The 12,611-nt window shown below is 33.2% G+C and overlaps 1 protein-coding gene across 1 annotated transcript in view; it reads left to right on the top strand.

The window, feature by feature from the left end:
* The window catches only part of mmd (mind-meld), a 514,304-nt gene that overhangs the window by 477,662 nt on the left and 24,031 nt on the right, over window positions 1–12,611 (top strand). Inside the window, exons 12-13 of the mRNA XM_068773325.1 lie at window positions 5,250–5,398; window positions 6,575–6,759. Coding sequence (XP_068629426.1) covers window positions 5,250–5,398; window positions 6,575–6,759 — 334 coding nt within the window. The remainder of the gene's footprint in view (window positions 1–5,249; window positions 5,399–6,574; window positions 6,760–12,611) is intronic.

The raw sequence follows: 12,611 nt of genomic DNA, 5'->3' as shown, positions 1-12,611 counted from the left end.
ATTTACATAACAATAATTGATTTTCAAATAAAATAAATATGTTATCTTTTCATATAAACATAATTCAATAAAGCGACATTAAAACAGCAACATTATTCTTTTGAGTCGTGTAATCTGACAAATTATAATAAAAGATAAGACCGTAATGTTTCTTCTTTTGCCTGTTTTATATGATTTATTTCGTCTTAATGTACAATAAAAATATAAATAAATGAATAGAAAAAAGCAATATTTCAAATAAGTGACAGTTTTATCGTTACAGCTGTCTAATTCGGTATTAGTGTCATATTGTCGAAGAGTAGTTTGAATATCATTTTTACTAAAAATATTGTAACGTACGTTGACTTTGTTCGCAATTATTGTGTCACTGGTGTTTACGTGAGGGCCCTAAGACTCCACTAGCTTCGGCGGTACCAAAGCGGATGATAGAGTGACATTGTCTCAAGCCATCAAGTACCAAGAAGGTTCCAAATGTTGGCTGAAGAACGCTTACCATGATCTATCTATGCCAGGAACTGTGGGTGTGCTTTGATATACCGAAGTACCTCACACATCGCAGAGATCGACCACTAAAATATTTTATTGTTTTAGTAACCTTGTTCTCCCGCAAGTTATCTTGATAAAGAAAAAGGTTACGTTTTACTATGACAATTAATTAATTTAATTAAATATTTATTTTTGGTTATCACTCTAATATTAGCAAAAGTAAATAATTATTAATAAAATAACTTTATTTATAATATTAAATCTATATTTAATCAAATATTGATATTCGTTAACATTAGAAAAAGTAACATTTACTCTTGACACGTTCGGGTTATCGGTACTCTCGGGACTGACGACCTGCATGGCAAGTTTAGTGAAGTCTTTTAATTGGCGTTCATCTTCACCGACTAGACTTCTTCCTACATAACTAAACTTCAAATGATCCTACCAATGGTGTATTGGAAGCTCGTTCCAAAAATAGAACTGATATTCGCTCTTGACAGATCTAAATCCTTTAGGTTATAGAGATATTTCACCGGCCTTTTATCTCCACCACATACAAATCACATATGAATTTATTATTTGTCATTTCATTGTTTAGATCATAGTACATGTTCGTCACAGTTGTGCGATCTTTAAATATATTTTTCTCCTACGGGTCCTTAAAAAGAGGATAAGTCCAATTTGAAAGACGTCAACGCCATATGCTCAGGAATTGTACACTGTTTACGTTTATGTTATGTCGTTCAATCAGTCGCAACCTTCCAAAACATAATAAAGTTTCAAGCGTATTAAAAAAAAACACGTAAAGTTTTGAACAAAAACTCTTTCTGATTACCATCTCGTCGTTCCACAGATTAATCTAATATAAACGGAATCCTTCGCATATAAAATCTGAATGATAACTCCGTTACGCGTTCGGATTGACGTAACTTACAATTTATACCTTAAGTTGTCACATTAAAGCGCCTTTTGCAATAACGCGAAGGTTAAGTTTAACAAATTCGCATCTAGAGACGATAGCATCAAACCGGCAGCGGATATCCCTTCATAATTCTTAATGCCGACTGTTACAGATCGTAATATTGATAAGCCAAAAAGAAAAATTAAATTTCCTCACATTTTTCGTAGGCGAACTTTGAAAGTCATTGAAAAATTGTCATATTTACATCGAGATTCAACTATCCTGGAATAATAATAATTTATATATTTGTTAATAACTTAAATGGCTATGGTAGCCAAGCGGAATAGACGGAAATTTATTAAAATAATATTGGATTTCTAGAGTAGAGATAAAGATTAAAGCGCATGCGCTGTTCTCTCTGTGATATTTGAAAATGGAAACGTAATTCTAATACACAGACACATCGCATAATGAGATGAAATCCGATCAAACGACGTCATCAAGTTATAACGGAAGTCCGTAACAGCGATACAACAAAACGGTTACCGTAACGTGACTGGAGTTCGTTAGGGCGGCTAGAAACGTCGCGAGCGTTCATTAGACACTCCCGCCCTCGCATTGTCGGAGCCTCATTTGCGCTCGAATTACAATAGTTTGTCAAGTAATATTGACGTAGCGTCGGGCTCGTAGAGCGCCGGCTTACTGATGAGATCAACTAACAGCGTTTCGTAGCGATCTACGATCTCGTAGCGGCGTAGCATCCGAGTATATCTAATGAATTGATACATTTATTTATATTGTTTTCTTATATAACAGCACGTTTGTGTATATATATACAAAATCATTCGTTTATAGTTGTTTTAAATTTTAATGCCTATTTAATAAAAATATTTTTAAATAAGTTGCAATGCAACTTATATTTATTTATTTATTTAATATTGTCCACGATAATATACATTTAATAAGTTTTACAATAATATACAGAAAAGTACAATGGGCGGTCTTATCACACAAGGATATCTCTTACAGACAACCATAGTAAGGAAAAGATAAAAGTACTTATAAAGTGTAGTTCACGCGTACAAAAAAAGACATATTCACAAACAAATGAACATAAATATACATAAACATACATAGACATACATACTTAAACATATATACATACGTACATATCATTTATACTTATAATAAAAAAGGTTTCATACATATTATAAATAATACAATAATAAATAAAAACGTCTATATCATCTTATATGTACTATTTCAAAAACATATGCGATCCAAAATAGTTTAATATATTTATAATTTATTGCATTTATAATATTGTGTTATGTAGTATTTATTATAAATATTAATGAATAGATGAATTCTAAATACATATGTACGTGTTTATGTAAACTTGAACTACGTGTTATTTATCCCCCTACTGCCTCCACATTACGGTTTTCTGAAATAAATTGCCACGTTTGATGAGACTACCCAATGTAATTTTTCTGTATTATTTTGTAACTATATACTTTCTAACTTATACAATAAATAGTATTATTTATTTAATTTAATAAATAAATATTAGAAATTAAGTTGACATTACTGGCTGTATAATCAAGTTGTCTTTGTCTGCTTAGGAATGAATGACTTTGATTTGACGTGAACTGTCATTTTTAGATCGAGATTTTGATTTAGATAAAATGAACCTAACATTATTTGTCAAACAATAAAATAAAACCGACAAAAGTGTTTATTAATTTCAACAAAAAAGTTTTCTCGTATTATTTCACTCCACACAACAAGCATAACATATATGTGTATGTATATACGCGACTTTCATACAAAAACTAAATTTCTTTTATAAAGAATATGAAGAAATATGATTGCGAGGTTGACGAACTTTTATATCTCTGTAAATACGCCTAATGAGCCCTTCGAGATATTCACAAACACATCAGATATATCGCGCTCTTACATATTTGAGACATATACGGTATAACGAAAACAACATATTTTTTTCTTTTGATTAAATGTGCCATAATTCATGCGAGTACTATTTTTTTAGAGTATAGTACAGTTAATAGAATAACTAGAAAAATTTAGATCTTCTATTTATTTTATTTGTCATTGTATATATACACAATTGTTTTAGAGATTTTAGGTTTACTGTCTTACCACTGTACAGGATCCACGAGGAGACAGACGCCTTCTTGAAGTATATATATATATATATATATACATTTATAGATACACATTAACAAAACACGTTAACTTCTTCATGTAGATATATTTAAAGTCCTCGTTTTGTACCAAAATGAATCACTAAGGATTGCGATATGTACACATTAATACATTCGTATGACAAAAATATATTTTTTTTTTGTTCCAGAATTTTTTTAACTTCTCGTATTTCGTATACATAATTAAAATGTTAAAGCATGTTTATATTTCTTGTAAAGTAATGGACGTCAATTTTTCAATGTTATTATATGTACAAAGAATCAACGTAATCTATACATTAGCAGTAGTTGCCCAGCGGCCTATGACCAGCTGTGGGCATCTTACGGCTGATAATCTTGTTGCATCGATACTCTATATTTAATATACACACATAATTAAACAGTGGTAGTCTAGTGATGAAGCACTCAGACTTGTGATAGCAGATCGCTTCGATTCCCGCGATACAATCTTATATAATTCACATTCTATGCATTAAGTATATAGGATTGTCACTACTCATAAATAATTTTTGATGGACAGCAACATTCTCTGCTTTATATAATACCACACTGCGATTGCCAACCCGCTTGCCAAGCGTAGTTGTGGTTTAGATATCTTTGGGTTATGTTAGTTGGTACGGAGTAAAACTTTATAAGTAATAATAGGACTAATATATAGCTACTTCCGCCAGTGCAGAAGTAGTCGTGCAATAAAGTGCACCGTCTGCCAGCCCGCTAAATGCACGTGCAGCAAACAATGCGAAACACAACTACCGCCGTTTGTTCACTCAACACGTGTTTCACCCCTCCACAGGACATCCTCAGGAGTAATGTTACACCGATTAGTGCCAAACACAGAGTGCACTTTATTGCACGACTACTGCTGCATGGCGGAAGTAGCTATATACTGGTCCTTTTCTTAGGATGGACTTCCGTAAAATAACGCCTGAATCCATTAGATAAAACTTTATAATATAAATATATATATATATATGTATATAAGCTCTTTCGTTTTATCGTAGATCTAAGGTATATCCAAGTTATAAATTACCACGGTATAGGACATCTGTGAAAAAAGAAGCCGTCTTGAAATAGCAATAAAAATAAACTCACACACACACACAATTTCGTATACTATTACTATATCACTTATTATTATGTATATAATGTGTGACCTCCACAATTCATATGTTAGCGATATTGATATATTCTCGTGCTCTCTCATATCTTTTAAGAAACAATTTCTTACGAAATTATTGAGTACATACAATGTAATTTAAATCATAATATAAATATATAAACAAACATAATATAAATGTATAAACCATAGTCTTTGATCCCTGTTTAGTAATGTTTTTATTTTTATTTGTTTTTTCATTGTTTGACTATTAATCATTATATGTTCTCAGTGAGATAGTTATAAGGTAACAACTGTAATTAATTTTATATTTCTAAGCTTCTAAGTTTGTACTTTCTTACTGCCTTTTGTTACTGTCTATCTCCAATAAAGTAAATAAATAAATAGATATATGTACATTCGTATACTGCAGATAGTATATTTTAGACTTACCGTTTCTTTTTTCGTGATACGGTAGGAAATTTACTCGATATTGTGTGATAATTTATGTGTAACATTTATTTATTCTGTACAGTGGACTGACGTTCCCGGGAGGAGAGTCCGGGATCTCTGTGCCGGACACAATGTGCACGCCCAAGTCGGTCGGCATCTCCGTGGACACGAACACCTATGAACCCCATCTCCTCGCTGGCACCATGGCTCATATGATCGGCCACAACATCGGTATGTACTCATTACTGTATACCAGGGGTGGCCAAGCTCTTTAATAGTGAAAGATATTGTGACGCGTGAAAGAGAGTGATAAATTGAGATAAGACTGAAAAAAAAATTATAAAGTCACTGATCCCAAAAAGTTAAGGGTACGAGAGGCCCCCAATAGCGAGGGCCACAAAAAAAAGCTCTTTAATAGTGCGAACCATTTTTCGAAATTTAAAAATTATTTGCGAGTCGCAATTGAATACCCATTTAAAACACGCAAACGAGTGTTTTTTTTTTACAAAAATCATATTTATTGTAATTATTTGAACAAGAGTACAAAATATGTGGATCAAGTTAGATATAATGACACACGTATATGATATCACATCTAATAATACTTAAGATATCGGCTAGTTAACTATGATCAGTGTTTGGATTATTAACATTAATAATTTGTTTCGATTTCCCAGGAGCTGACATAGGTTATATAAATTTAAATATTGAAATAATTCGACAATCAATCGGAGCACAAAATAATCATTCAAAGAGCCGCATGTGGCTCGCGACCCACAGTTTGACCACCCCTGATATATACTATATATATTGTATAGTAATTTCTTTATTAACTATCTTTTGCTTGAGGTAAAACCAATTAAATCTACCCTTTTGCATATTTGAAAGCCTAACATTTGTAAATATGATAATATAAAATAAAAATTACTCGTCTGAACTACAATGGGCGAAGTACAATCAGGGGCGGTTTAACCTATAGTGCAGGGTGTGCAATGCACACGAGCGCCGCCGTCTGAGACAGCTAAGAGCATCGTCTTGGAATCTATCGCGGTTCGCCGCTTAGTTTCGCAACAGAGATGTGCTACAGGCATAAAAACAATGAGTGTTATTCAGCCGTCATAAGAAGAAAGACCGTAACTAATACAATACTGTAAGCTACACCTACTTATAAAATAGCTTCGAATGTGAAAAAAAACTTTCTTGTTACGACGGCAAAGTTAATAGTTAAAGCCGGGGGAGGGGGGGCAGGCTTAGGGCGCCAGGGTTTCATTGCACGCGGGCGCTACACGAGCTGGAGTCGCCCCTGAGTACAACGCAAGCACAGATTCTCAGAGCATTCTCAACCAGAGGGCGCTCGCTGGATTCGTAAAAAAAAGTAACGGTAATACGAATATGAAATCCCACCAGGTATGGGCCACGACGACGGACGTGAGCAGTGCTTCTGCAGGGATTGGCACGGCTGCATCATGGCTCAATCGATCGTGGGTCTGGAGAACGTGCAGCCGTACAAGTTCTCCGACTGCTCGAAGAATGATTACATCAATGAACTACGAATCGGCCAAGGCCTTTGTCTACTCAACAAACCAAATGAGGTATGCTTAATACAAACTATATCTTAAGTAATTTCATGTATTTTTCTCATCAAAACCTGGTAACCTATTGGTAACCACAGATTCATCACGCCTACATCTCTTAACAGTATACAGGATGATTAAAAAAAGGTATGAAAGCCTTAATTGGATAAATGAACATTATGAAAATGTAAAATCCGTGTTCGTACAATATGACAGGTAGATCGAATCCAAAAAACGGGAGCCAGTAAAAACATGAGTAAATATATAGCCCATTTGTCAGAAAATGAACTGTACATTTATCCCCTTAGTGCTTTTACTACCTATTTTGATCACCTTATATAAGTGTAAATTCTAAAATAGGTTATATTAACTTATTTTTTCTATTGTAGTGCAACAGGCCGTAACTTGCGATAATACGAGTACAAGGTCTGCAGAGACATATGTATATGTATATATATATATATGTGTATATATATATACATATATATATATGTATATGTATATATATATTTATATATATGTATATATATCTGTATATATATCCCTTATCCTATTATCTCATTATCTATGTGATACTTGATGTAGATTTACTTCACATTCTCCTTCTATTTTTCATAAATTCTTTCTTGCTTTTTCTCCCTTCATGATATCTTATTTTCCATCGCTTACATATCATCTGCGTTACATCTGTCATCAATCTTTGCTCTTTTATCACAGTTTGAATCACAAAAAAATTCCTTTTGACTTATCAGATTTCTATTGTTTTCTTGTTTTTATTTTTATAAGATATTTAAATTTATCGGGCAGGTATTCCGAAGGTAGTACAGTAAACGTGTTTTGATTTCTTTCGTTTTACACTTCAAATGAGTTCGTCAGTCAAGAGTTGAAAAAAAAATATCCGATGGTCGTAAATCTAAAAATAAATACCTTGCCCACAAGCCAACGTCGAATCCTTTGCCGAATCTGTAGGTGTAATATATTTTCTCTACGAATTTATTCCATTTAACCTAAATAGATTTAAAATGTATACTATATTATCGAATAGCTGTCACGTAAATCTATATAATCGGCGATTTTTATTTGAACTTTGCTTAAATACTTAATTTTTAACGACCTATATACACATTTAGTGGATTTATAAAACTAATATTTTGTTAGTGACAAAATGGCCGCCAGTACGCTAAAATTTTAACAAAACTACTTTTTGATATCTAAGATACAGACTAGATCTAGTTTAGATACTAGATAAAACACAGTGTAATAATAATATACACTTGTTTTGTATAACACACCAGTTGTACACTACATTGCCACACCACAAACTAAAATAAATTTGAAATAAACACATTTTACAAATATTCATTTTAAGTCATTAGATTTTAAAAAACAAAACCTTCTTAAAAACCTTTGTGAATTCATGCACAACAACTTCGCTGAAGATCATCATATGGTCAAATATATAGTTCACAATTCTATAAAGGACATACAAACATTTATTTTTATATACATAGAAGATTGTAATATTTAAAACTTTGTACTGTCAAAATTTACTGGTATGTCACAATCCCATAGAAATATAACTAAATGAATTATTTGTAACATTAAAAAAAACACTAAAACCTTCGTTTATAATCACAGTAATCTAACCAGTGGGTCATATTACAAGGTGTTTTCAATCTGGTACTAAAACTTTCAATGTGGCGATACAGGTTCTAATGGACCATGTAACGTTTTAGACTAATTTTTATTGTAGAATCTTTCAACAAAAATATATTTTTGGCCTTGAACTTTATTTATAATGAACTAATTTATTTGTTTCTGGGGGCGTAAGTGACCGGATTGTTTTGTTTAGAATCCATAACGAAAATAAAATAAAAGATATTGATATATAAATATATATTAGTCTTTTTTGTGGGATTTCGCTAACACAAAACTAGCAACTTAAAGCCAGCGCAGGGTGCGGTACAAGGTTCAATCTACCTGGTACCGCGCTGTTTTAATCTCTTCAGTGTGGTACGAGGTCTAAAAAATCTCATATAGCTGGCCTACATGGGGCCAATTTAATTGTTAATGGGGGCAATTCGAAAGTGTACTCGACACTAGTTCAATCCTTTCGCTTTAATAAAAATATATTATATGTTACATAAACGTAAGAAATGGTTGAAATATATTACTAAATGAAAACAGATTACTTCAAGATATAGGCGTCTTAAAAATATCTATGAAAGGATATACCATAATCTTCAGGATCTTCTCCCTTAGCAAGAGGTATTATGATATATAAAGAATGCTGCTATCAATCCTTTGGTAACTTATTTATGAGCAGTAGCAACCCTGTATTGTATAAAATGTGAAGTATATGAAATTGTATCGCGGGAATTGAAACCGCGACCTAAAATCGCAAATCCCATTGTTCCACTGATGGGGGGGCTATATTAAATATAGTTTACATGCAAATAAGTGAATTCGTCATTAACGGCTGTGATAACTCCACTGGTGGACATAAGTGTGATATATTGTTGGAAGAGGGCTCCGATGTCGCTAATCGATTTGTGAACAACTTATTTAAGAAAAGGACCAATATTTAGCCACTTCCGCACATGCAGTGGTAGTCGTGCAATAAAATGCACCGCCCGCCAGCCCGCTGATAAATTAGTGCCAAACACAGAGTTACTACTCGGTGTAACATAACTCCTGAAGATGCCCGTGCGAGGGGTGAAACGCGTGTTGAGTGATTTGGCGGTGGCGGTTGTGTGATTCGCATTGTTTGCCGCATACGCATTTATTAGCGGTGTTTGTTGCACAACTACCACTGCATGTGCGGAAGTGGCTAAATATTGGTCCTTTTCTTACTTACGATGGACTTCCGCGAGGTAACGCCTGATTCCATTAAATATTTAACAACTTATTTATTTTACGTATATTAGTGAATATAGATGTTATATGAAGAAGGTTTTAGGTAAGTTTGGGCGGTTGAGGCTTCACCGTCGCATCACAGGTACCAGGCAACCCTATTTCGACTGTATGTAAATTTATTCCAATAAAGTGCTCGGGGCGTTCGTTGCATTATTATACATTCGCGAATGAACTGATAATTCCGGGTTTTGCGGACGCTCCCCTATTACCATAACTTTTATTAAGTTCGAAGGAGAACCCCGGGAACAAACAATGCGGTCGGCTGATTAATACGAGACGTGGAAATTCTGTTTTACATTAGAATAAGCCGCGTCGCTAATGGTCCACGAGTGCCGATGGATATTCAAAGTGTACGGATAGCAAGGAAGTTTATATCTCTGTTGATTCCGTTTTGATTAAACCGCTCCCGCGGGCGATGACGAACAGATTAAAAATTTTAAAATAAACTCGAATATAAATATCGTGTTATTTTTTTAAATTATATTGTATTTATTTATTTAAATATACATATATTTTTATAAAATGATAGACAGATAATGTGTTAAGACCTTGAGTATGTTTATTAAGACAATACATTCTATTCAATTAGTTGTACGCAGTGGTAACTAAAATGTACATCGAAAATGTGCAGACTCTCCAATTTATGTAAAAGGTGGCGCAAAAGTAGTGTCATAAACGAACGTGTGAATATATATATATATAGAGAGAGAGGGGGGGGGGAGAATTAGTTGACAACTAGCCATGGAGTATATTTATACATAAATATGTATACTATAAATGTCAAAGTACGGTGAAATTTAGCGCCGTTTGTAAAAATTAAGGCGCGTTCACATTACGTTTCCGCTACCTGCTATATGTTAGGGAGACCGGAAAGTAATGTCGCTTTAAGTTATTATTCACACGACTACATTTTTAACGAGTTTTTATTTCTAATCAACAATATATTCACCTTCGTTATCAAAAATTTGCCATTGCTTTTGCCATCTAGTATACAAATTTTAAATTCAGGAGCAGTGAAAACAATCGGTTTTTTGTAAAACATGTCGACAGTAACGATATTACTTTCCGATCCCACTGATATATCTTACATTTATATATTTATATAAAAAGCAGTTCAACTGCTTTTCGGTAGAAGACTGAAACTTCATCGTAGATTGCGAGTTCAATTCCCGGGATATAATCTTATATAATCAATACTTTCTGTATTAATTATAAAGAATTGAGTGGTAAATATATGCTCATAAACAAACTTTCAGAAGATGCGTAGCAATATCTTCTGCGTACCATAATACAACACTGTGATCACCAATCCATATATATATCTGGTATATATCATATATATGGTATATCCCCTCATATGTCTTACTATGTGCCTCAATGGACTGAAAGAACAACCTATCTAGGCAGTAGAGGCATAGACTAGAAGACAAGACTCATAGAAATATATGTGAAGAGAAATGATAGAGAAAAACTTAATAAACTCTGTATAATAAAATCAATATTCCACAAGTGGGCGTGAATGTGAGTGCAAAACTGGGGCAAATAAAAAAATAAAAAAAATTGGACTACCATTTCAGACAAATAATTCTACAAGCTACGTATGTGTTTATTTCTTCTGCGGATAATCTAATTTTTGATTCGATCATTGTAATAAATGATCGATAAATTATTATTGAAAACGAAACAACAGACATCACTACGCAAGCCGGCGTGCTACGAATACATATTTACATATTTGTCTGCGGATGATTTTACCTTAAAGGCTGTTTCATTTCTCTCGCAACGCACCAACGGAACCCCTTTTTTCATATAACACGTGTTGAAGGTCGCCTTTGAGAGGCATCCAATTCAAGATCCAGCGCCCGATTCCGATGTAAATTCGATCCGCGCCTCCAAACATCGCCTACCTTCGCATATATCTCGTAGATTATGCGAATTTTATTGAAGCTTTGTGGATTGATCTGAAAGTCGTTTCGCATACATACATGCATAATACATGGCTTTACTTACTTTTTGGTCTGTAATTTAAAGAAATCATCAAAATAAGATATAGTAAAAATCATACTATATTGTAACGAATTTTTAACAAATTATTTTGTTGATATTTCTAACATATAGTTGTTTAAAGTAATGTGATATAGAACAATAATAGAATATAAGAAAATGTAAAAAGAAATGTGGGATGAATGAATGGCGACACAGAGCGAAAGGTAAAGACAGTAGAATTGTGGAAAGAAAGAAACGAACAAAAGATAATGTGCAGTGTGAAAGAAGAGAGCGAAAATAAAAAAAGATTGTGAAAAATTAAATAAATGAAAACCAAAGTCCCACAGTGTCCCACACCAGATAGGGGGTACGAGAGGCTCCCAATAGCGGGGGCCATAAAATATACATATATATATATAGTTGTTAAGTATATTTAAACTAGACACGCACAAAATGAACAGAAGGCTTTATTAACGCCATTGAAAGACGGTGGACATGTTCCCATTCCAACAGGTTCTATTGTCGAAATTGAAAAGAGAAAAGAAGAAGGTAACATCGCCTCTATTATAGGTGACGACAACCTGCGCTAACATTCCTATTGTTCTACCAAAAAAGTGTTGAAGTCTACAATAAACAGTAACAAGACTTTGGACTCGGATAAAGTATATAAAAATAGGATACAGAGTAAGTTAAGACTCCACGAAAATGGGATATAAGATAAGAAGCTTCTAGAGGCAAAAGAAACTGGATAAGGCCCTTCTATTAAAATATAAGTTAAAAATTTGAATGTAAATATTAAAACATAATATTGAAAAAATCATAAAAATATATCAAATGTAAATAATTTAAACAAATGAGTCAATAATTGTGTTTGTGTGAGTGTGAGAGAGAGAGAGAGAAGGAAGGCGAAGCGTAGAAGAAGATATGTAAGGAAAAGTAGATTTTGTGAAATACAATAAGAAAGTGTG

The sequence above is a fragment of the Battus philenor genome, unplaced genomic scaffold, assembly GCF_028537555.1.
Source record: "Battus philenor isolate CCGP_79_NKW_IND1 unplaced genomic scaffold, ilBatPhil1.0.hap1 SCAF_6, whole genome shotgun sequence".
Taxonomy (NCBI): Eukaryota; Metazoa; Arthropoda; class Insecta; order Lepidoptera; family Papilionidae; genus Battus; species Battus philenor.
Note: the sequence above shows the minus strand (reverse complement) of the source record. Positions and strands in the feature narration are given on the sequence as shown.